The sequence below is a fragment of the Musa acuminata genome, chromosome BXJ2-6 (genome assembly GCF_036884655.1).
Source record: "Musa acuminata AAA Group cultivar baxijiao chromosome BXJ2-6, Cavendish_Baxijiao_AAA, whole genome shotgun sequence".
Taxonomy (NCBI): Eukaryota; Viridiplantae; Streptophyta; class Magnoliopsida; order Zingiberales; family Musaceae; genus Musa; species Musa acuminata.
Genome location: NC_088343.1, coordinates 7,725,137 through 7,748,010, shown reverse-complemented (window position 1 = coordinate 7,748,010; position 22,874 = coordinate 7,725,137). Strand labels below are relative to the sequence as shown.

Sequence of the window (22,874 nt, the reverse complement as noted above, 5' to 3'; positions counted from 1 at the left end):
CAATTTCATTTCCAATACTATATCCAATATTTTTTTAAAAAAATCAAAATCAAAATCAAAATCAAAATCAAATTTCGAACCAAATTAGACAAGCCGTTTACATTAAATGAGGAAAATGAAACAATTGTTTTTCAAACAACCTACCTTCATAAATTCCCTACGAGGGGAGTATTTATGATCGATCCGCGAGTGGTTGTTATTAAAGAAAGAAAAGGATTGGACGATTCTTAAGACTAAATTTTGCAATAAACTAATATTTGGAACCAATATTACCAGGGATTTGTGTGCTTCATTCACTCATTCATGGGTCATGGCCTCCTACAAGAACCCGGCTCGTCGTCAGATACACGCACCCCAAATCGCCAGGCTTCTTCTTGTTCTCTGCCTCCTCCTGACTCCGCCTTGGACAAGAGGAACACTTCTCCTGCCGCCAGGATGAACACCCTCGTCGTTTGGCCTGGGATTGGCGCATTGATGGTGCACAAGAACAACTCGTGGCGACAAACCACCCTGCCATCCCTCCGATTCGTCCCGCCAAACCCTCGCTTACTGGCTATCAGGACCAAGCAACGCGGGCCACTCGCATTCCCACCCCGGTCCACCACGACCCCCAACCCTAATCTCACCGAGACCCCAGAGGAGAACGAGGGCATTCCCATGGAGTACGTGAAGATCCTGGCCAAATTCAAGTCCCGCCACAACTACATCCGCGTCCTCGACGTCTCTCGTCGCGCCGACCACCCCCTCGCCGGTTCTCGCCTGCTCCTCCTCGACCGCCCCGGCAACATCCACAGCATCTCCTTCCTCCTTAGGACCCTCACCTCCACCTACTTCGACGTCTTCGCCACCCTCCCTCCCCTCCTCCCCCACGGAGGCGGGCCCATCGCCATACTCGGCTTCGGCGCCGGATCCGCCGCCCGCCTGATCCTCAGCCTCTACCCGGACGGCGCCGCCCCTGCCCCCGAGATCCACGGCTGGGAGTTCGACCCGTCCGTGATCGCGGTCGCCCGAGAGTTCTTCGGGCTGTCGAAGCTCGAGAGGCAGCACCGGGGCAAGCTCTTCGTCTATGTTGGCGACGCGCTCGATGCCAAGGTCGAAGGCGGCTTTGCGGGAATCCTGGTGGACCTCTTCGCGAAGGGAAGCGTGATACCGGAGCTGCAAGATCCGAAAACCTGGGAGAATCTGAGAAGCAGGCTGAAGACTGGGGGGAGGATGATGGTGAACTGCGGTGGCAGATGCGTTGAGGCGGAGGACCCGCGCAGGGACGGAGACTTGGTGAGAGAGGAGACGCTGAGGGCGATGGGGAAAGTGTTCGCCGACGAGTTGTTTGTTATAAATCTGGGGGCGGGTGGGAGGAAGGAGGACAGTTGGCTGGCCCTGACGGGACCTGCGCCGGATGTAGATGCTTGGAAGCGGGCGTTGCCGGCGGCGGAGCTGAGGCGGTACGTCGACATGTGGACACCACCATCCAATATTGGTTAAGGCTTGTAGTTCTGACATGCACCATTGCTGCATCTAGTTTCATTTTGATTCGAACCAACACACCAAAGGTTGATGCGCATCCTGTACTGCCACAATGAACACTGGTATTACAAGCAACATTGCCGAGGAAGAGAAGTTGCTAATCTTTACGGAACAACAACTCTGCCACATATAACCGTCCTCCCTCTGTTACAAAGAACAGAAACAGCAGCATAATAGGGAGATACAAAATAACAAACCTCCTCCCTGTGCTCCATTCAACAGATGTATCCATCAAAACAACGTCCCATCTACGTTACAATGTTAGGCAGCGCAGGCAACAGGCCCAAGTCCAATTGTGTTGGGAGTTTTGTTGCCCCTTTCTTTCACGTTCTAATGCATAAATTGTCATTATTAAAAACAGGGGAAAAAGATACTATTCCCGGCAATCTGGTGTGACGAACAATGATCTACGGCGCTTATATTAGCTGAGTCCTTTTTTCGGCTCTTGACCATATGGTTGTCACCGGAAAGCTTGCTGGCATACAAATGAGTTTTGGAACAGCATGTAGCAACCATCAAACTCGTGCGACCACAAGGGTTGCAAGCTTCAGCTGTTTTTCAAATGGCAAGAACTGCTTCAAGGAGAGGCATGTCTCATGCATCGCGTGCGCCAGGAAGATGGACAAGCCGGCTTCGCTAGCGTCTATTTGGTCCAAGGTTGACGAACCACCAGCAATAGTCAGCCGCTCTGCCCAGGTGCAGATCCGCATGGTGCATACCCAGAGCTTATCCACTAGAGGTCCAGCGATGATGCTCCAGGAGCTGTCAGATAGAAGAGATGGCAAGGTGACAGGCAAGTCACTCAAGACGGTAGTTGGTTCAATGGTCAGAAGTGGCATGTACATACACCATCTACTTGATAGCAAACCTATAAAACGCAGTGCCTGTAGAGGAAAAAAGAAGACACTTAAAATAATACAGTGGCACGCTCTAGACCAATTGGTATGTGTAACACCACCCAGAAATGCAGAATGCCAGACCAAACAAATGCACAAACTCACATATGAACCAACAGGAAGCTTAGTTTAGTAACATGTCAATTGGTAAAATGACATGCTCTATTAATCAAAACAAAAGAAATTGGTTGCTTGCCTTAGACATTTCTATAAAAAAGGCTTCACGTTACTACAGTGTTTTTGTCAATTGCTTTTGTTTATGAATTGGAAAAAAGGGCAGCTCTTTACACCATAAAGGCTTCACACCACTATAGTGCTTTTGCTTCCTTCTTGAGAGTGCGCATCAAACACTAGCCATTTGTCAATAGCTTATGGCAGGAATGAAAAACTTTGTTGGAAAGTGAATAGCACTTCAATTTACAAGAATACTAAGGCCCTTTCTGTATGTATCACCAAAATCTCCCAGTTTTCCTGACCTGACCATGGCTACCTTACTAAACAAAACATTGTTCTATGCACTGTAGAGCAACCCTAGAGATTTCTGCTATAACTCCATAAAATGGGCTAGATGTACAGATATTTTGAAATATCATTGGTTCAGTTAAACCAATCCACATGAACCTAGCACCATAATGCATTTCAGTTCAAGGGAGAGAAAAAAAAGGGGGCAGAGAGAAGTCACTTTAATTGTCCAAACAATCCCGTTAAATGATGATGGTTCAATGAGGCAGGTTATCGGAAGATGGCGAATTTATCAGGGAAACCATAAATCTTAAAAAGGCTATCATAAGAGTCTCATGCTACATGTCTATCCCTGTAAATTCCCAACAAACTGATCCAGGAAGGACTACTCCCATCTCTTATCTTGACATCACCATGAGGAACTATGCCTAACAGCCTTCTAGGCTTCTACAGCCTAATTTTAGTGCATATTATACTATGTAAAGTGCACTTTAAACTTTAAACTACTCACAGTAGAGGGATATTCTGATATGCAGCTGATCTCAAATGCATCAAGAAGCCATTGTCTTTTGATTCTACCCTCAGCAGTCAATAGAGATGCAGCGACTTCCACAAGCATGCTCCACCATGGACCTGAAATGTGGTGATAACTTCGATATCAGATGATTATTAATAACCAATTATCCTAACCACAGTTGACAGCAAAATACCAAAATACAATATTGGTAATAATATTTTCTTCCTTCTCTTAGAGGATAATGACAACAGGTGAAAGGAACTATAAAATACAGTATAATATCCAACAGTAGGTTGGGAAAAACACAGACATATATAGAGAGAGAAGATGAAGAGATTATGCAGTGACAGAGGGGGAAAAAATGAGGCTATTTGATAGAATTACAAGACTACCAAATAAAATAGTACTTGAAGAAAGACAGGAGGACAAGTCTAAACATTTATCCACAAAGGCACCATGTGAAGAATTACCCTACAATGAAGAAAGACATATAGGTCACCTTAGTAAATTAAATTTCTTCCAAATGTTAAACATCTTTGCAACTAATTTTCTCTCGTGTCTAGTGATGTGATCAAATGATCAATTCACTGATATATATCTATATGCACAGCCAACAAAGGCTTAATTTTCTTTGTAATGGCAATCAATCACAGTTTAGCTAAACAAAATAGTATGCTTTACTTTGAAGCACACTTGAAAGTCGCTCTACTGCTTAGAAACTGATAGAGCAATAGACACAACAATATAGTTGCTCCTCTCCAGAAGCATCTTGTTTCATATTTTACCCCCTTTTTTCTGCTCCTTCAAGCAAGCATAAATACTGGTGCAGACTTCAGCCACTTGGTTTCATGTGGCATTATGTGTGTGTGTGTGTGTGTGTGCGCATACATATAGTCGGCACATGAATCAAAACATGTCTCTTGCACATGTAGATAACCAATGCAACTTTAACAAGATTTTAGTTACAAAACTGACCTTCAGTTCTTGCATTCAACACATGGGCTTTTAGCTCTGACATTTCAGAAACAGGAAAGCGCCCCATACCAACCAGCTTGGCTTTTATAGAGATGATCTTCGCTACAAAAGAACTACTTTCTCCATGCAACTGACCAATAACAGAGACCTGAAGATAAGGCATCATCCAATATAACAGAAAGAAATCCAATAAACTTAAGGGGAAAACAATTAGGAAAAGATGTTGGATCATGGATTAAGAGGATAAGAAACTCTATATAATCTAAATAAACAAATACCAAGCAGATATTGGAAAAAGCATTTGGAGAAGATATATTTCTTATAAATACTGCATGTGATCATTGAATTGCTCAAGCATATATTGCTATTAAGTTGCACTAGACATGTAAGAGATCAAGATGGGCTAAGATGGGGTAGTAAGGATGTATTGACTTGAACCCAACTCAAGTCATCAGTAGATCAACATTTCTTGACCTGGACCATACAGATGGAGAATGCGTCACATAAAAATGGACCAACAGGATCGGGTTGGTGGTCAAGGGTGAATTTTTTCTTTGAACTTTGGGGAAAAATGAGTTGCCCCAATATTACAAGCCAGGGAGCATATGCTTGACCCAAACCTGACCTAATCTGTTAATGAGTCCAAATTTCACAAACCAGACCATCATGTGAACCCAAGTAAATTCTCCTAAACTGGGTTGGGTCGACCCAACAAGTCAAGTTGAGACAGATGCCTCTAAATACCAAAATCGGGAAAAAAGGAAACAACTATAACAATACTATACCTACCTGCAGAATATCCACAAGCCACTCTTCTCGAGCCTTAGCCAAGCATCTTACAGCAACCGGCCATTCCCCAATAGAATCAATGTGCTCTTCTGAAAAGCCATCACTGGTCAGCTCAGGCAACAAAGATAACAGACAGGCCATGCACTTTTCCACATTTGATGTAATGCTGAGTTCTTCTGGGGCCTCAGTAAGGCAATGATGCAGGCCCTTCCAAAAATAAACTCTTAATCGGCTTTTCTTTTCTGGCTCATAAGCCAAGTAGGAAGTAGAACGGAAGTATTCAACCAAATCAACAAACAGTTTCTCCAACCTCCGACCAGAGAATATTTTGCATATGTTTAAGAGATGTTCAACCAAAAACGTTTGCAAATTTAGCTCAAGTGTCCTGAATCTGGACAGGACAGAGAGTTCATCCACAAATTGCAGGAAAGGGCTAACATGATTTGCATGAACTAAAGAAAAATTCAAACATTCTTCCCGAAGTGATGTGAGACAATATCTCTTGTGTGCCTCTGCAGATAATTGTGGATCATACCTCATGCAGCGTCTAATGATTACTCCCCAATCCAAAGGAGGCAATCTAGGAGCATTGGAAAGCCATCTTAAGACAGCTGCAACAGTACTTGCATCCATGACCTCCCCGGCCTACAAGATAGTCAAACAAAAAAATATTACATATCTTAATTTTCTTTTCTGAAGCATATATAATTTACTGGCTACTAACAAGGACACCATAATCATCTTCGAGCATAATCATATGAAAGCGAAAATTATCACCATAAGCTAAAATATGTCTTACATAATAATATTGTGGACGTTTCTATAAGCATGGAATTTCCGCCTGATGCAACTTGAGAGTGGTTTTGGAACAAGTATAAATTCAAAAGATCACTTTAATCTTAAAACAAAATACTTCAACGATATAAGCATGGCTTCAACAACAGAAAGAGTTTTAGTTACCTACACTAAATTTCACCAACAAAATCTGGTAATGAAGCCCTAGTGCCCTACGACAAGCACGTATATAAACTTTAGTTAGCATTATTCTCTATGTCATGTGCATGATAAACTTAAGTTGGCATGACGTCCTATGACAATGTTAATGTGACCTTATCTTTTGCATAGGCCTCTCAAATTCCATATAGTACATGCTAGATGTGAGTTTCTTATTTAAAAGATCTTAACAAAAAACGCAACCATGACATGAAGTTCAAAAATTAACTAAAGAAATAGATTTAACAAATGAACCTTGTTTTTGTTGACATCACTTAGCCACAAGCAGAGTTTCCAAACTAAGCTTTCTTCATCAAAAGTTTGAGCTGATGAGTTTGAACTCAAGGAACTATTTTGTGAACTAATCATATCTTGAAATTCACTTGACCACCATCGGCATCTAAGAAATGAAAGTGCCCATGCAGCATAATTTTTTATTTGCTGATCTTTTGAGTCCTTGGCAATCAAAAACATTTCTTGAACCATTGAGGTTGAGAGTGTTTCACAAGCTGGACTATAAAGAATCGGACCACTGACAAATGATGATTCCTGTTGACAAAACATGGTCAATCAAGAAACAAAACAACTCACATTAATAAATGAGCTTGAAGAGCTAAACCTGCTCGCAGTTGAGCTGAAAGTTCGTTGCTTGAGGATACATTTGAATGAGATCCCCAGCACCAGCACCAAATGCATTAACAACTCCCAGCATTCCAGCAAAACAGACAGGAGGTGGAAATGAGGAAGTGTAAGTGGTTCTTAGAACTTCCATAAGATGCTTTACATTGTCAAATTTCACCATGTGCATCCCCAAACTCATTATGCAGGACAGAAATGATCCAGCACCGATACAAGAAGCCACCAGCAAATTCTGATAAGCGCTACCAGATTTCTTTAGACTTAAAAGTTCAGAAATCAGTGAATAATAGCTACCAAATAGAAAATCAAAGTCAATGTTCACTAATTCATTTCTTTGGCAAAAAGCTGCAACAGTTGGAAGAGCAAGACATGATCCCATACATAATGGTATCTCGGACAATTCATTGGACACTAATGAGCCAGGTCCAAGTAAATCATATGAGATCCACGAAACTAACAGATCCTTTATCTTAAGAATGGCATCATAAGCTCCAAAGCGATATAGTGCAATAACAGAGTTTCCCAAGCCAAGTACAAGACCTACAACACCCCAACCATCTTCTTCCAAGTCATACAAATTTCCAAGGAACAAGTTTGAACTCATTGACTGTTGACTCGGTGAAAAGCTAACATTAAGATTTTTCAAAGAATCAGTTGCAGCAGGGCAAAGCTTGCATATCATCAGAGATAAGGTATTAATAATATCCTGAAGTAGTGAGATTTCAGTAATCCTGGTGTTTTGTCCTTCCAAACCAGAACCATTACCAATTTCAGTTGTGTTCAGAAGATTTTGACAAGCAAAACCCAATGCCATACCACAGGCTCCCTTAACAAGATGGCTTTTGCTCTCACAAAGTACCTATTAACAAGAACAAACGAAAAGAAGAAAAAAATCAATCTATTCTTCAAAATTTATAATGATTGACAGCAAAGTCTGAGAACAAATAAAACTAGGCAGATCAATGGAAAATTTTAAATCACTTGCTTGAATTATTGCAAACAGTTTAACATGTATTAGTGAGAAATATAGTAAATTAATGGGTTCTCAATAAACTGCAGAACATATAGCAAATATGGTCACATCAATAACAATGAAGCATACTGTTAGGTACAAACCATCAGTTTTCGTCCGGTTTGGAATCATCTTGGGCTTATCACCCAGTATGGTTGTCTGACATAATGTCCAGTTCTAGGGAAGCCTAATTTACTAGTTAAACAGGGGCACACCCCCTCCACGGATCCTTAAACAGATCACTCCTGCCTCCACCTCAACGATACCTTCTCTCTTTTGCCTCCACCTTCTCACTGCTTCTCACTTCTGCTTCTCCACTTTCTCCTCCACCACTACTCCTCATACACCTTTGCCTTCTCCTTCCCTCCACCAATAGTCTTCTTGCTCCTTCCTCCTCTTCTCCTGCTCCTCCTCCCCAATTCTTTTCCTCTCTCCCCTGGTCCAGGCAATATAAACATGTACAAGTGTCGATATGTCAGGGTTGAAGTCTGTACCAAAAACATCTGGTCCAGCCATCAACAAGTATCAGCATCCGACGAGACGTTAAAATTTAAACCTTGTTTCTAATTCTATCTACTTTATCTCTTAATTTTTATCATTGCATGGAATGACACCAGACCAATACCGCTCAAAATGGGTGGCATGTAATGGTCTGCGTGTGAATCAGTCAAACCGTTACACGGACTGCCCAAGTTTCAGGCAGTCCAGACCAACCTATGATAAAACAAAGAAAAACACTTTATGTTTTCCCCTTGGACTCATGAGTGTAAGCCCTCTTATCCATGCATGGGGAGAGTGGAATCCTCGCTACCATCCAATGCTGCATGCAACCCCACTGTTGTGGTTCACTGCCACTTGGTACATACTAGTATGACCAGAGACCAGGCCGGGTACCAGAAATGACATTCCTTGGTTCGGAGTATAAGAACACTTCTATTAAAACACCATTTCAAGATTTAAAAAACATTTTTCGCAACACAATAGCCAAAAAAATGCTCCAAAGTCTTTGCACGATACATTCTATACTATAGAATTCCTGCAAATAGTAATAAGAGGATGTGGAGTAAAGTCAAAACTAAAAAGTTACTGTTTTTCCTTTCTCCTGAACCCAGGTTCCCCAGTATCAGAATATAGATTTGTTGTACATTGTCATGATGAAGAGTAGCATCGGAATGTACCTTGAGAAGTCCATTCACAACCTCAAATCTTTGCTTCCAATCGGTTGCATCAAAACAAGTAGATACAAGACCAAGAGAAATAGCAGCAGACCACTGTCGTTGTTCATGTTCATATTCAAGCAACCATTTCAAAAGAAATTCTGATGCAGCAGAGATTACCATATGGGCTGATGAAGGCAAGACCTGATTTAAAAAAAAATGAAAGAAATAGATGAGAAGCTGCAATCCAGAATCACATAAAAAGTTACTTTGTCAATTCACAACAACATGAAGAGAGATTCTGTTTGGTCCTATAAACGAAAAATCATATGGTATTGAATGATTGTCATAAGATTTTGGACATTTGTCATTTAGTGTCACAAGCAGAAGTATTTGGCACATACATGGACCAATGATTACTTAGCACTCCTATTTTGGAATCCTACAAGTAACCTTCCCAAATGTGGTCCCACTTATGGTGGATGATATGCTTGTTGTGGACCCAAAGCTTTCCTAACGCAAACTGCATTAACTACATATCTCTGCTTTGCAGTATGCCTAATAAATGTCATCAGAACATATAGATCTCTAATAAATATGCTGGTTCCAAAATTTTAACTAACGTGTTATAATCAATGTAGATAATATGTGCATGTGCGAGCTTGGATTGTCAGGTTATAGGTTAGAGGTCGTAATCTTATCAAACTGAAATTGGGGGCTCCAAATTGGGGACCAACTTCCTTGAACAAGATCTAACAGCATTCAAGACCCAGAACTTAAATTGAACAACGGTGAGGATGTGGCCAGCCAAACAAGCCTTGGGTGCTAGGTCCTTACAAAGCCGATAACGAGTCCAAGTTCAAGTGTTGCATCATAATGATTGACAGCACATCATATCAACATGCAAATGATTAAAAGAAACATGCCAATGATCGAAAGAAATATGCCAATGATAGAAAACCGACCTCCTTGAACAAGATCAGACTTCAGATCTAGAAACTTAGGGTTAAAACAATCCTGAGAGTGTGGCTGACAACACAAACCTTGGGTGCTGACACCCTCACAAAGCCGATAATTAGTCTGATCTCATGAGTAGCATCTAACAATAGCATAGCACATGTTATCAGCACAAATAAGACAATGTCATGCCAATAACAGAAGAACGGATAAGGCAAACAATGACTTGTGGCCCCAAGAAACTCGATTGATCAGCTAGCAATAATATACATCAATTAATCAAGGTAACAGAGGCTATGTAAAGAGCCTTCTCTTGTTAGCCTTCTAGGGTGAGTTGGTGAACGACAAATTTCATGGGGAACTGCTTTACCTAGTACAATTTTTTTGCAATGTTTATTTTGTAGGAAAACTGAACAAATTCAAATTTTATTTTTGATGTTTCCAGAAGGATAAACTTTTAATTTTCTGGAACTAAAATGAATTAGATGAAATTCTATTTCAAATTTGTGGAACTAAGTTCTATTGGGACAAAAAAGGAAAAGTCTCTAAAGTTTTACCCAACATTTCAAAGAGGTTCCCATTTCCTCTCTCCAACTCATAATATCCTCTATATGCTTTTCATAGAAGAGGCTATTAAATTAAAAATCATAACCTTGCAACTCTACACCTTTGGATGTGGTAGTCAAATGATTAATATTAGTGATATGAGAAAAGATAGAGGAAGACCTAAAAAGGCTTTAATAGAAACTATAAATAAAGACTTGAGTACTCTGAACTTAACTAACCATATGGTTGTTTACATATCTCAGTGGCGACAAAAGATCCATGTAGCCAATCCAAAATAGTTGGGAATTACAGCTTTGTTGTTGTTGTTGAACCTTGCAACCCTACAGACCCTTAGCTAAAATGGAAAATAACTCTTCTTAATTTCAATATGGTAGCTAAAATGGAAAATAACTCTTCTTAATTTGGGAATAACAAATATTTGTTTGAAATGGTTTAAATAATATTCAGGAATTTGAAGTGCATTAATAAGAAAAGGTGTACAGTGGGTGTATAGTACTAGTTAAAAGTTTCAGTGAAGGATAAAGAAGACCAATGAAGTCTTTCGTAGAGATAAAAAAGCACATAATGGCTTTTGGATTCAAGGATTTCAATCTCATGGTATAGCACCAGGTTCAAGTGGCACACATTGGTCCAACCATGCACTAGATTGCAGAAGGCCCCGTACCAGCAATGTGCTAAGTACTAGGGATTTAAATTTCAAATCGGGTGGGGACAGTAGGTACCGGTCTCCGCCCGCTACCGGGCAGTATACTTGAAATAGCTCTGTATCAGAGGAGATGGCACTGTATCGGGCAGTAACGATCAATTTCGATCATTACCGACCTGTAACAATGTTCCAACGGTCAATTTGACTGTTGGAGCCCTTTCTCACGGGTTATTAAACCCATCCTCCCTATTTCACTCCATTTCACTTTCACACTCTCTTACCGATCAGTAGCGAAAGTAGAAGCTCTGACATTCACCAATACATGCCTCAGGGGCCGCCTCGAATACATGTGATTCATGACAATCAACCTATGATCACCACATTGATGCACCAATGGTATACGGTGTATCAATACACTATATCGTGGGATCAATTTAAGGATTGAGTCCAACAAACATATCATATTGATATACAGATACATAGGATCGAGAACCCCGATCCACCACCCGTGGAGGCTTGCCGTTCGTTTTGATGGTAGAATCAACAATCAAGTATATCTACATGTGTGATTATTTAATTTATTTAAATTTTAAAGTTTATGTTGTAACAAAATAATATAACAATTCTTTTTTTTTTCTGCAGATAATTCAATATTAACATAAGGACGATCTGTAATAGACCGAAATTATGAACCTTGCACAAGGCTATTCCTCAAAGCCCGAAAAAGATATGTGACACTATTCTTACCTAATTTACATAGTTTTGCTAAACCTTATACTAAATGTATGTTTATTTCTAACTTAAAAACTCTATCCTAACTTTTTTTTTATTTTATGATATTTTTGGAGGATTTTACGCCCTAAATCGGGCATATTGAGCTCATACCGCTCGGTACGTCGTACCGTACCATACTGAGCAAAGCTCGGTACATCAGTACAGTACGAAATTTCAATCCTTGCTAAGTACACCACTCAACATGTTATAATTTATCAACTTTCAGCATATAAAAGATCAGAATAGGATAAGCTTCAATCAGCCTAAATCATCATGCAGTTCAAGAATTAATCCCAAGTGCTTTCACTCAAACCTTCCAACCATTAAATATCTGTTGCCGCCACGAGACCAAAGTTTACCCTCCATCCATCCAAAAGAAAATATTTTTCCTTCAGGATAAAGCCTCTGCTATCCTGCACAGGTATGGGCCATTGCAGTTCACTTATCACATTACATGCTTCAGTGGTCCTACCTTGATGTCTGGTTACCAACTATATGTACCCTCTTTTGGAAATAACAGATTTTTGATCACTTATCACATTACATGCTTCACTTATCAAGTACCTATGCATAATTCATCATGAAAGCACCATAAACAAACCAACCAAGAGAAGGAAATTGAATCCAAATAAGTGTTTTGGGCTTTTGAAATCTATTGTACTTAGTAGGCTTCCATCCCAAACTGTCAGTCTCATCAACAAAAGCAAGCTAAAGCAAGGGTTTGAACAATAGAAACAACCATTTTGATTAGAGGGGGGATATTGTTGTGCACATTGACCATTCCTAAACCTTATATTGAGTAGAAGTTTCTGCATTGGGCTACCTCTACTCAAAGGTTAATAGTGATTTTATACTATTAAACACTAGAACAGATCCACAGTAAGGTTATTTACGTCGCTCACCAGTAAAAATGTGCAGAAATCCTTATTGATATGTATCAAAAACTTATTTTGAATATGCATCAAAAACTTATTAGTAGGACAAGACTAGATAAACACAATGCTAAGAACAATATCGAACACATAGTTAAGAATTGACACAGATGCCCACAATTCTTTTATCTAGTATCATGTAACATTTAATGAGATGAAGAGTTCTGATGTCAGAAAGTAAACATGGGGTATTTGAAATGTCTGAGATGTCAAGAATTTTGTGATTCATAAAGTCATTCATGCTTTGTGGATTGGAGTAATTAGGAAATTAAGAAATACACACAAATATGTAGCCAAGATGAAAATGTCGAAATGGATGTGCAAAGTTATTATAAAAGAAAAACAAGAAAATTTTCTTTTGCGAACAATTAAATATAACCTCAAGAGAATAAAATGAAAAACCTAAGTTGGTATGGATAAGACTAAAGACAACTATGGATACCCTAGTCATCCAATGTGAGTCAACTAGGAATTTAGGATTAATGGCGTAAGAAGAGATAGATGGAAACCTAAGAAAACTTTATTAAAACAAAAAACGAGAGAGATTTGACTACTTGCAATTTGAAGTCCAAATATTTTACACTTCAACATATTTTTACATATTTTTGTATCTAATATCAAATTAGACTGAGATTCTCACCATACACAGGGCACCAATAGCAAAGGCAATGTTTGCAGAAATCTGTGGAATAGACTCAGCCCCAACTCTGCAAAGAGTCTACAAAACAACAAATAAGATAATTAGTACAATTAGAATAAATATAATCTGGTAGATTTTAAAGTAAAACCAACTGGAAGTAGATAAATCATGTCAACCATCTATCCTTCTCAAGTAGAGTAAGCTAATGCACCTAAAATTATGCCAACTAGAAAGCAAAAAAAAGTGCATGTCAATGAAGAGAAATAAATTATGAACGACATTAGTTTTCAAATAGCCATATCAGTTTGCTCAAAACCAACAATCAAACTCAGTCCTAACAAAATAAGAGTACTCTATCTACCATAAACCATAGCCAATATGTAATGTATAATCAAACAAAAGTATTGAAATTAACCTACAATGAACCATGATAATTTCTTTCCTGGGTGCTGTGTTGGCATTTGTTGTACATATCTCTGCATAGCTGTCTTTTCACTCATATGGATAGCAATAAAGTTTATTTGCTTAGAAAATACACAGTGATAACCTTCAATGTTCAGACCCAACAAACTAGTTCAAAAGAAATCTAGAACATGCTAAGAATTTCTGATGATTGCCTTTTCGGAAAATGAGGGTTGGTTCACATACAAATATATAAATATTTGCCTTTTCTCTCATTTGAATAACAGCATATTTATTTTCGGAAAATGAGGGTTGGTTCACATACAAATATATAAATATTTGCCTTTTCTCTCATTTGAATAACAGCATATTTATATTCTTTCCATATATATGTGTGTGTATATATACATGTGTGTGTGTGTGTGTGTGTGTGTGTGTGGCTCCAGATTCTCATCCAACTCATTCAAAACAAAATTTGAATAGTGGCATTGCCATCACCAAGCACAAGGATAAGAAAAGATTAATGTACCTAACGCCAATACTTCAGACCTTAGACTGAAAGGCTCATCTGATAACTACTCTGTAATGTAAATATGCATTTATGAATAATCCTACAACTGCTACAAGACTTGGGATGATCATGTAATTCTAGCATATAAAGTCTACATTGCATAGAGCACATTTAACAACAATAATTAGATTGGGGCAAGAGGTTCTGGCCTTTGTTAACCCCAAGCAAACAAGCACATGATACCATAGCCTGTTTCAAATGTATGCTTACAACTATTACATACGACAAGTGAATAACATGGAGATAAGGTAATTGCCTTTGATAACTATGTTTTGCAGAAGATCCAGGTTATGCATTATCAGATCGTTCTTTAGACTGCTTCAGGTTTTTCTGTGTGGTTTCCTCACATTTGTGTAAGTAACCTTGGTGATGAAGTCTAAATTCTGACCTCTAATATCACTAATATAAACAAAAAGCTAATATATATTACTAGCTATGTGTGTCCTAACTAAAGCTATGTATGTCCTAACTAGCCTTGCTACAAGCACCAAATTTATTCCATTATGTAATGCCCAATGTGAGTACTATATGGAGAAGATGGTAAAAGTACAAAAATAAAAAAGAATATTAACAAAAATGTTGATTAGACATTGACCTTTAAGATATCATTGGCAACCTTGTTGTTTTTGTCAAATGCAGAAGATGATTTAGCATCAGCAAGCAGAACCACTGCTCTCAGCCAACGATGCATGAAATGTTTCCATGATTGCAGTGCAAGAAATCCCATAAAAATGTTTCTTGATATATGAAGTGATTCAGCGATTTCCAGCAGAGCTCTCTCATATTCAGAATGTAGTTTACCTGAATCCTGTAGCGAGTTGATACAAAAGATGATAATTCAAACATAATTCTTTAGCAGCCATGGAATCAAAGCATAAGCAACTAATTTCAATTATTAATATCTTGCCTTTGTTGTTGCTTGAGAATTTAAATCCTTGGGAGTATAAACAAGGCATAATAAAGCTGCACCTGGTAACTCTCCAAGTTGTTTTCCTGCATAGAAGAACCGAGAACTTAGCCATGACCAGAATGTATGTACACGATGCATCCTAAATTTTCAAAAAAAGAAAAAGAACAAATCAACCAATCACAAAGGTCATAAGTTCATACTATTTGGATATTTTGATCAAGGCAAAGGATAGGCGAGCCCATGTAAACTCATTTCACTATTTTTTATACGAAAGAACGAAAGGAAGAAGTCAGAACAAGAAGTCACAAAAGCATCACTTAATCAGGCACAAATATCCTCTAAGTGAAGACCATTGGGAACCTAATGCTGGGGAAATTTGTTTAATTTTTAGCATTGGCACTGAGCACTAGGAATGTGCCGTTCAGCCCAAGGACCAGTATCAGCATTGGACCAAACTTTTTATCCCTTGATTAATATGCCTTGATTAAGAGCCAATGAGCCATAATCTTTTATTGTATTTTTCATTTTTTGTAGTTTTCTTTTTTCTTCTTGTGACTAAAGAATAAAAAACACTGTGTGAAAAGGTGTGAGACTTCCATCTCTAGGAGAGAGTCACAAGGCGCTACTTGTTCCCCAATAGTCTGATTCCATAATCTGTGCATGAGGTACATCTGATGTGAAGCCAAGACCCCATTTGTGATGTCTAGTAACCACAGCGAGTTCAAATATTATTTTCTCTGTAATCTTTCTATCTTCCATAATCAAAATCTAAAAAAATAATGACTTATTCGCTCTCCATCCTCGTGTATATCTTGAAGAGCCTTTATAACAATGTCACAACAAAAGGCAGCACAATGAAACTAGCGTAATCAGAAAGCACTTTGAGGCCTGATTTGAAAATCCTTGCAATTTTCTTCATTATTAAATAATGTGTAGTTTCCTCTATGGTAAATAAATTCATGAAATAAGAATGATCTGTAACCGGTACATTTGGAGAATTATTTTTCCTAAAGAATTTCAGAGTTCAGACATTACTTAACCAGGCATCATTGAATAATTATAATCCTCCACATGAAAAGCATAAGACAGCAAATTGATGCCTCTACAAGTTTCTTATACAATAATAGTTTTCTATAGGACTGTATGGAAAACATAAGAAAGCATATTGTTGCCTTTATCAGTTTCTTATTTAAGAATAAATTACTCCATAAAACCCTGACACAGACCACTTACGAATAATTTAAAAAAAGAAAAAGAGGGAGAGAAGGCAAGGATGAGGTTTCTTTTCATTAAGAACATAACCTGCAACATTATGTTCCCAAAGTTCCTGAACTACCAAAGGCTCAATTTCTCCCTTAATATATTGGTACTAGACCTGACCCCGGTTATGGTTCCTAAATTGTGGGAACTGGAACCGAACCGTATAGGGCTGGTTCGAGTTCTGGTTCTGGTTCTTACAGTTCTGATTCTAGTTCGAACCATCGATTTTTTTATTTTTAATTAAAAATAATTAAAAATAGGAAAAATCATATATATATTTTTAATCGGGAACCAATTCAAATTGGAACCGGAACCACCAGTCCTGGTTTCCAAAAACTAGCAACCATAATCAAACCACTAGGTCTGATTCCAGTTCGGTTTGGAACCGACGAATTGTCAGGCCAATTCGATTCTGGTTCAGTTCCCTTTCGAACCGAACCGTGGTCAAGGCTATTTGTTACAATTATTATTTGTTGCATCTAAATGATTGGAACTCAAGTTAAAAGAAGAGCCCACCCCAAAATGGAAATTGAAATTGAATTGGTAGCTTCAAGAAAGTTGCAAATTAATAGAGCAAAGCAAATGATAAAATGATTGTGATTTTAGCATAATCAACGGACTTTTCATACCTGCAGTGAAAATTGCTTGAGGAAAGACATCCAATAGCTTTTCAACTTTGTGCACCACAACTCTTTTCTGTCTAAGCATCCTACGCCGAGTTCTGAGGCAATAAATGCAGAAATGACACATCAATAGTTTCTCCAAGCATGTGGAAAAAATTATCATGACTAAGAAAATGGCATTAACATGTAATAAAATTTCTAACATGTGTTCAAATTTCAAAATCTTGACTTCAAGTTTCTCCATCGCATTGAGTAATTCCATATTATCTTCAGAAACAAGACACTCCAAATTTCTTCTCTTAAATTCAGGAATGGCTTCCTGAATATTTGCAACCTGAAAAGTGTTTTAATGTGAATCAAAGTGAGATCATCTGAGCTCCAATCTCAATCCTCCAACAATATACCATAAAAAAATATATTAAGCATAAGACAGTAATTTAGATATATATTAAAAGGGTCCAGAAAGTAGTGCTCACATAAATCTTACCTCGTAATGGGACAATGACTCAAATGCAACTATCCGTGCTTTTACCCAGAGAAATTCATAGTTAGCAAACCTAGATGTTCCAATTTCCCACAATATCTTGATAACATTTCTGGATGTTTCGGAATAAACTTCTGCATCCAATGCTCCCCACCTTAATAAGATGCACAAGCTGCAAGACGATATCAACAGAAGAAATCACACTAGTACACTGTAAACTAACAGAAAATTTTCATAGCAGAGGATGTGAATATTACTAAGCTAAAAAACAAATTGTGGAACAGAGGTTGACAAGTTTTATGGCCAATTACAGAAGAAAATCTATGAGAGAGACAATTATTATGCATTCTACATGTGAACCAACAATAATATGTCTTGTACATGTAAAATGACAATAATACTCAGGTTCAGGATCGAAATCCTTGCATTTATGTGCCTTAATAAAAAAGGACTACAAGAACTATCATCAACAACATCAAATAAGCAAAGTATGCAACTTCGAAGTGTTGTAGCACTAAGATATTGAATTTATGATCACACGAAATAGAACCTTGAGCAAAATGCTAGCACTGTCAATCAAGGTTTGACGTACCGATCCGAGCCGATGTGTCGGCCGACCGATGGCACGGCACGTGCTGCTCCATATCAGTGTACCGACACACTAAATGTCGGTGCGCACCGATGTTTCGACAAGGAAGAAAAAGATGTTGAAGAGGAAGGTCCAATGAAGGATCATAGGAGGAAGAAGGAGAAAGGAAGAAGAAGAAGAAAGAATAGGAGAAGTGCAGCAATACCTAGGAAGCAACGACAGCATCGAACGGAAGCAGCAACATCACAGCGGCAAAGAGGCAGTGTTGCTACAGCATCGCAACAACGAAGCGGCAAAGAGGAAGCAGCACTGCAGCATCGCAAAGACGTAAAGGTAGTACCGCTACAGCGGCGAAGAGGCAGCACCGCTGTAGCATCGCAACGGCAAAGAGGTAGCACTGCAGCTACATATGCGTGAAGAGACCTAGCCTACTTGTTTTTTAATGCCAAAATGGACTGGGGCCCATCACTTTTTGATTTATTATTATTATTTTAATTTGGACCGCCCAAAACGGGGTGGTCTACACATCGGTCCACGCCCGGACCAATATGCACTGCCCAAACCATACCGTTTCAAGCGGTACAGTAATCCCTGCTGACAATCAACACCCACTAATCGGAATACAAGATGCCACCTAGCTCCATCACCAATTAAAAATTACAAAAGAAATTACTTAACAAGTCAAGCCAATAGGTACATGATACACCAGCATACCAGTATAATATTGGGCCAGCACAATACGGACAGTACCATGCCATATTTAAAACCATGAACTTGAGCATGTAAAATCTTACATGTCAATTTCGTGTTCCTTTTACAGAGGTATAATATGATTTCAATATAAAGAACCTAATATTTATAACTACAGACCAGAAACAAAAGCAAATGCCAACGATCAACATTATCATACTTGATGTTTCGGAGATAAGTCTGGCAACAAACACCAAACACCAGAGAACTTCTGTCATACAGGGGGCTAATTTGATAATGTGTCCAGAACTAATCCTAGCACACCAAAGTTTATAGGACTATATATGACAGAAGACCAAAAGAAGTTCAAACCAAGGTTTGCAATGTGGCCGAGTACAATTCGGTATGGGTGGTATTTACATATCTGATATACTGCTGGCACCACAGGCCAGGGGAATTTGGATGGTTTAAGCCTAGTATTAAGTATAAACTATAAAGCATACCGCCCGGTACAGCTGGGTACCACCCAATACAGGTCCAATCAGTAACTTTTTTTATTTTTAGTCTTTTTTTGAGGTGTTCTCCTAAACTCAGTATGTATCAGTGTACCAATACACAGTACACCAGTATTGTATAGTACCCAAAATTACAATCCTTGGTTTAAATATAAAGAAATACTTGAGTAGATATTGATATTCTTACCCATGAGCAACAATAGGGTCACTGAAATAATCGAGCATATGATCTGAGATAACATCCCAAGCTGTGTAAAAGTCTGAAAGGAAGATAAATTTTGTGAAAAAGACCTAATAATAGCAGAAGATAACCTCCAACAAAAATAGAAAAGTAGATTTTGAAATCAGGCATAGCGATAAAGTTTCAGATCAAAAACATTCTAGAACAGGCAAATGAACCAGAAATCAAACAGCATTATTAGCAACATATCATGCATTACATGATAAACAATCAACCAGATAGCCCATTGATGGATTAACAATCCCTGAAAAGATGAAAGCAAAGTTAATCTTTAATCGTAGACCTAACAGAACAACCTTCTATTCTTCTTAAATGCTTTTCTATCAACAACAAGACCTTAGCTAAGGGAAGGAAAGAAGCATTAAGACTTAAAGGAGCATTCAACTGCAATATTTTAGATGAAACCAAGCAGCAGCTAAACATTTCACCTATTTGAACCCAAAAATTGAGTTATTATTGTGTTGTTATTGCAGTAATGATTTTATTTTCTTTTATTGTCAAGCTGTATCTATATATCATTTGTGTCAATAAAAGATTCTTCATTTCTTATATATCAAGGTTCCCAAAATTAAAGACTTACTAGGTCCATTTGTCAACCTCTACTAGAGCCACATTATTAAGAAGAACCAAAAGATATTAAACATCAAATAATGTGAAATTTTCATGGAAGAAACAAGTATAAGTTGATACCTTACCCCAAAAACTATCAATAAAAAGAATCCATTTTGCTTTTCCTTTTCCAACAAATCAAAAAGTAAGCAGCAAAAGTCCTCATTTTCTGATGAACCAAACACCAAATATTTATTTTTTCCTTAAAAATTGTTTTCTAGATTTAGATGGCACTGAATTAGCAAAAGTAATTTTTTATTTCTGAAAATTTTAACACTACAAAAATTACTTTTTTCTAAAAATATTGTTTTCCCTTTATTCCTATTAAAGTTAGATGGCAGTAAATTAATCCTAAATCATGATATTTCTAGAAAGTATGTCATCACTGCACTAAAGACTAGTAAGTATCCCCGAAATTCCTAGAGCTTTGACATTTAGCTGTTCATCTTTCATTGATGACAAATTTACCAAAAATCAGACAAGCATGACAACCCAACAAGGACAACTTAACTATATAAAATGATGACCAAATCTGAAATGATCTAAAATGATTTTCATTATATTAATTGACTAGATATTTCAGATAAAAAGGAGTTCCCCAGGCCCTCGAAATCCCAAATGTTGGCCAACAATAATGAAACAAATCCAGAAATAACAAAACAAGCATCTTACAAAGTGGCATGTTAAAAATTCAAAGCTAATGTACCTTTAACTTCCTAAAAGACTAAAACCTCCAACATAAAAGATTCAGTAAGAACAACTGGAAAAGCAAACAACATACCAACAGCAATGAAAAGAGTTAACAGTTCACCAACCCTTTGACATCCCATATTATGGCAACTAATTACAACTATTAGAGGAATAAAACAAAGCTCTTCCAAAACATGGCACACGCAAATTCAAGGCTCATATAAACTTAAATTACAACAAAAGCATAGCCCTTCAACATAAAAAGAAATTTAAAAATCAATTATAAAATTCAAGAAGATTACCAATTACATCGGCTTCACAAAGATGAGCAAGGCTTTCCAATCCAAGAGCATGCACAAGAGGATCACGGCTCTCAATAGATGACTGTTAACAAAATTAAAGAGAACTCTGTCGATCATTCGGTCTAGCCAACCAACAAGTTGAGAAAGAGCTTCTTTAAATTTACCGAGATAGACAATATGAGATCAACACCCCTGTCAGGATTATGGCAGCAGATATCACGCAGTGAAGCAGCAAGGCTAATACAAATTTCTCTCTGAGACATGAAATGAGAAAAGGCTTGGGGATCCAGAAGTCCCTAAATCAAGCAGAAGAAGATATTCAGTATTTCAGTGTCAAGTTTGAATTGGTGAGGCATTAGGTTGCTACAACAACAACATAATGTCCCAACTAATTGGATTGACTACATGATTCATTTTCTGTCTTTGAACTCTAAATAAAATAGTATCTTTAATCTAATTAAAAACATTAAAATCTTTACTCAGTTCTAGGAATATCTTCAGAACTCTCCCACTATCTTTCCATGGACCACTAATATTAATTGTCCCATCTCGTCTAACTATAATATCTGTAGCCCTGTAGGTCCCCTTAAGAGCACGTCCATGCCATTCTTATTGTTTCTACCTCATTTTATCATCCATTGGAATTCCACCTAATCATTAAAAACACATCTTTCCTAATTCCCTGTAACTCCACATATCCACCTCAGTCTTCTCATCTTAATGATCCAACACTCATATCCATAAAGCACAGTTGATTTAATAACTACTTTATAAAACTTATGATCATATAAAACTCCTCCTAAGTACATACTTAGTTCTTCTCTTTATATTGCTAAAAATTTACTCTTCAAGATTTGCCTCCATAATTCAATATTACGATTAATTTCCTTTAAACTCTCATCAATTAGAACAGTATCATCAGCAAATGATCATGGAGATTTTTCTTTTTGTTTTTTAGCAATTCAAAATTATCCTCTTTCTCATCCCTAGTACCTAGCTTATTGTGAAATTTATCATAACCCTTGTATTTTGTCATACTTACAGCTCATTTACTTCTTTTTAAGTTACTATATATTTAAAGTTCTCATTTTTACAATTTTGCCAACCCATAAAGCATGATTTTTTTCATAGTAATTGCTTTTTGATCCTCCTCACATTACCACTAAATCTTCTCTTAACGTCACACCTCTACCATCAGATTCTCAATCCCTTTGTCACAATCCTAACCAAAGTTTGCAATTTCGGTCTGTACAGACATATCGAGCCTTGCTCGATATGATACGTGCTGAGGCATACTGATAGTACGCTAGGGTGTACCGGGCAGTACGCCTAAAATAGCTGAAAACCCTCCGAAAATACCTGAAAAATAGAAAAATAGTTAGGATAGGGTTTTTAAGTTATTAATACATTTAGTATATTTTAGCAAAAATAATGTAAATTAGGTCAGAATAGTGTCATATATCTTTTTTGAGTTTTGAGGAGCAGCCTTGTGCAAAGCAATGTCTGTC

The 22,874-nt window shown here is 37.8% G+C and overlaps 2 protein-coding genes across 3 annotated transcripts in view; one reads left to right on the top strand and one right to left on the bottom strand.

Annotated features, from left to right (window-relative positions):
* Nucleotides 1-303: 303 nt before the first annotated feature.
* LOC135613768 (uncharacterized) lies at nucleotides 304-1,631 on the top strand. Its single transcript, XM_065110806.1, has one exon. The coding sequence runs from the start codon at nucleotides 304-306 to the stop codon at nucleotides 1,480-1,482; it is 1,179 nt and encodes a 392-aa protein (XP_064966878.1). The 3' UTR covers nucleotides 1,483-1,631.
* A 75-nt stretch (nucleotides 1,632-1,706) lies between these two features.
* The window catches only part of LOC103987338 (protein RST1), a 35,927-nt gene continuing 14,759 nt past the window's right edge, over nucleotides 1,707-22,874 (bottom strand). Inside the window, exons 10-25 of one of the 2 annotated variants that reach the window (XM_009405611.3) lie at nucleotides 21,531-21,662; nucleotides 21,367-21,448; nucleotides 19,712-19,784; nucleotides 17,734-17,902; nucleotides 17,450-17,580; nucleotides 17,253-17,344; nucleotides 15,361-15,446; nucleotides 15,049-15,261; nucleotides 13,481-13,558; nucleotides 8,986-9,168; nucleotides 6,776-7,654; nucleotides 6,412-6,705; nucleotides 5,164-5,808; nucleotides 4,375-4,522; nucleotides 3,394-3,515; nucleotides 1,707-2,408 (exon numbers count right to left, since the gene is read on the bottom strand). In XM_009405611.3, coding sequence (XP_009403886.2) covers nucleotides 2,040-2,408; nucleotides 3,394-3,515; nucleotides 4,375-4,522; nucleotides 5,164-5,808; nucleotides 6,412-6,705; nucleotides 6,776-7,654; nucleotides 8,986-9,168; nucleotides 13,481-13,558; nucleotides 15,049-15,261; nucleotides 15,361-15,446; nucleotides 17,253-17,344; nucleotides 17,450-17,580; nucleotides 17,734-17,902; nucleotides 19,712-19,784; nucleotides 21,367-21,448; nucleotides 21,531-21,662 — 3,696 coding nt within the window. In that variant the 3' untranslated portion in view covers nucleotides 1,707-2,039. The remainder of the gene's footprint in view (nucleotides 2,409-3,393; nucleotides 3,516-4,374; nucleotides 4,523-5,163; nucleotides 5,809-6,411; nucleotides 6,706-6,775; nucleotides 7,655-8,985; nucleotides 9,169-13,480; nucleotides 13,559-15,048; nucleotides 15,262-15,360; nucleotides 15,447-17,252; nucleotides 17,345-17,449; nucleotides 17,581-17,733; nucleotides 17,903-19,711; nucleotides 19,785-21,366; nucleotides 21,449-21,530; nucleotides 21,663-22,874) is intronic. The other variant, XM_009405613.3, reaches the window with a different exon arrangement.